Source organism: Nerophis ophidion, unplaced genomic scaffold, assembly GCF_033978795.1.
Source record: "Nerophis ophidion isolate RoL-2023_Sa unplaced genomic scaffold, RoL_Noph_v1.0 HiC_scaffold_305, whole genome shotgun sequence".
Lineage (NCBI taxonomy): Eukaryota > Metazoa > Chordata > Actinopteri > Syngnathiformes > Syngnathidae > Nerophis > Nerophis ophidion.
In genome coordinates this window covers 16,265-19,257 of record NW_026907227.1, presented here as the reverse complement: position 1 = coordinate 19,257, position 2,993 = coordinate 16,265, and the positions used below count along the sequence as shown (strand labels likewise).

General features: G+C 42.6%; 1 protein-coding gene across 1 annotated transcript; it reads left to right on the top strand.

Annotated features, from left to right (window-relative positions):
* The first annotated feature begins 214 nt into the window (after positions 1–214).
* Positions 215–1,978, top strand: LOC133547971 (uncharacterized). The gene is made up of 3 exons (XM_061893429.1): positions 215–1,003; positions 1,137–1,360; positions 1,460–1,978. Exons 1-3 carry the CDS (start codon positions 536–538, stop codon positions 1,968–1,970), a joined length of 1,203 nt encoding a protein of 400 aa, XP_061749413.1. The 5' UTR covers positions 215–535; the 3' UTR covers positions 1,971–1,978.
* Positions 1,979–2,993: the final 1,015 nt, after the last annotated feature.

Sequence of the window (2,993 nt, the reverse complement as noted above, 5' to 3'; positions counted from 1 at the left end):
GATGGTAACTGATGGGACGATGGGAGCCAGTCACACATATCCAGTGGTGGTACTGTTTGAGCAGAGATTTGAAGAAAACTTCAAAAGACTCGCCAAAGGGGGACAAACACCTGCACTCTGGGTGCAGTACCACCACATTGTAAATGTTATTAAGATGTTCATCCGAGCTGAGCGGCTTGCAGACCACGATGGGCACCTGTCCTTTATTGCTACCTGGATGCTGGACATATTTAGAGCTGCAGACCATCATCAGTATGCCAAAGGTGCACGAATGTACTGTCAACTGATGAAGGAACTGGAAACTTTGCCTCGTTACAAAGAGACCATTGAACGTTTCACTGCCCATGGGAACCATGTTGTCCGGTATTCCAGCCACGATTGGTCTGGCACCTGGTGTGACATCTGCATTGAGCAGACGTTAATGAAGGCGGCCAAATCAGAAGGTGGACTGAGCAGAGGGAGGATGAGAAGCAGTGATGCTGGCCACAAGTGATGGGTGCTCACCCTCAGCCACTTCTCTAATATCAACAAGCATATGGATGAAGGAGTAAACCAACATGCTCCACTCCACAGAGACCTTGGGAAAACCCAGATGAAGCGTGATGCAGGGGCAGTTAAACTTGCCCTCCAGTGGTTTGAGGAGAACAACCCGTTTGAAACTTGGCAGGATATTGCCAACAGTTACCTAAGGTACCTGCAGAATCTTGGCCGTAACTGTCAAAAGATCATTGTGGTTTTTGATGGCTATAACAGATTGCCAAAAGATCATGACCACATCCGACGAACCAAGAAGGCATGCTGTGATCTCCAGATTCGAGGGGATCTGATACACTGGACACCAAGAGCAAAGTTCTTGGACAAATGCCATAATAAGAGTGAACTCTATCACCTCCTCTCTTCAACATTCCGGAAGCTTAGCATCACCGTGGTGCAGAGTGACAATGATGTTAACACTTTCATTGTGGGAGAGGCATTGGCTGCTGCTACAGATGGCTCTGTTGAGGTCAGTAACATTTGTGTGTACATATACTGTACTACTTTCATTAGCTATGACTACCTTAAAAGTAAGAGCGTTGACATTATTTATGTATTTTCACATAGTTGAACATGCATTGCATATATTATTCTATTTTCAGGTCCGGGCAGAAGATGCAGATGTGCTGGTAATGTTGACGCACCATAGCTCAAGCACCAAATACCCACTCTTCTTCACGACATTGAAGGGCTCTTATGATGTCAGGAGGATTCGAGAAGTTCTCTCTGAAAAACAGAGACGCTACCTGGTCTTTTGTCACGTCTTCACTGGGTGTGATACAGTCTCTGCTATCGCTGGCCATGGGAAAACCATTCTGTTTGACAGGTAATGATACTAATACTACCAATAATAATAATTATGTCAGAATGAAATATTTGTATATTGAAAGATATGAAACGAAACTTCAAATGCTTTCTTTTATAGGTTTTGTGCAGGGGACATAGATGAACATATGGACATCTTCCTGGACATACGCGCTACCAAGGATGCAGTGATTCAGACTGGTACTGCGATCTTCCACTACATCTACCATGGACCAGGTAGTACTCTGGGTAAAGTTCGATACAACATCTTTTTAGGCAAGGCAGCGGCTGGGCTGATCAAACCAGAGACTCTACCTCCAACAGAGGGTGCAGCAGCACATCATTCACTCCGTGTCTACCAACAGACTCGGAACTGGCTCCTTCTACAGAGCATGTCTCTGGACCCTAATGACTATGGATGGACAATAGGTGTTCATGGTTATGAGCCAGTTCCAACTCTAGACCCCATGGCTCCTGAAGAGCTACTCCAGTTCACAAGCTGGAATTATCATGGAGATTGCAGCAGTCGGCGATGCAGCTACAAAAAGAATAGCGTCAAGTGCATCTCAGCTTGTGGAGTCTGTCAAGGCATTACCTGCAAGAATGCTATTCACGGTGATGGCATTTTATGATGAATACTCAGAGGCAGACATTGACTCAAAAAGCATTACACAAGGAGGATCACTGTTTGCTCTGACTAATGTGAAACAAATTGTAATAAATGCAACTTTATGTAAATGCAAAAAAGGGTGTGGCAGTTTTTCCACTAAGGAATAGTTGTAGTAAAAAAAAAAATCTATAAATGAACTCAGGATCATAAAAAAACCCTAGTTTGACCCCTCACAAGTAAATTAAGGCCAAATTAAGCATTTTCAAATTTTCAAAAATTGGTTATTGGTACCCCGACTTTGTGCAGTTTTTTATGAGTTTTCCCCCAGGAGTTGAATTTCAACTTTTTAGGACATGTTATTAGACACCTTTAGAAACCCATTGGTGAAGAGATTTATTGGTAACGATCTAGTTCCCAGATTTTCAGATACTTCCCTTACTAATAGCAACATGGTTAAAATCCCCTGAGATGAGGATGAGGGCTTTCGGGTGCTGGGTTTGTAGTCTGGCTACGGAGCTGTGGATGACCATACTTGCCAACCCTCCCAGATTTTCCGGGAGACTCCTGAAATTCAGCGAGGGTGAGTTCTTGGTTTCTTATGTGGGTTTATTGTTAGGCAATTTCATTAACGTCCTCCCAGCCTGGTAAAAACACACAACAATAGCAGTCACATTTTCGTCCACCGTAAAACAGTTCGTCTGCCGTAAACAGCAATGTTGTGACACTCTTAAACAGGACAATACTGCCATCTACTGTACATAGAATAGAATGTAAAATAGAATGTACTTTATTGATCCCTGGGGAAAATTCAGCACCACAGTTCGCTCACAATAAACAATGATAATAATAAATAATATAATATATATAATATATGAAAAATATAAATATATTCTACATACAGTCTACATTTAAGTGCAGTCAAAGAACATATGCATTATACAGTCTGATGGCTGTCGGTATGAAGGACCTCTTGTGTTGTTTCGTCTTACATATTGGGAGTCTGAGCCTTCCACTGAACGTGTGGAAGATGTTGTCTATAATGGCT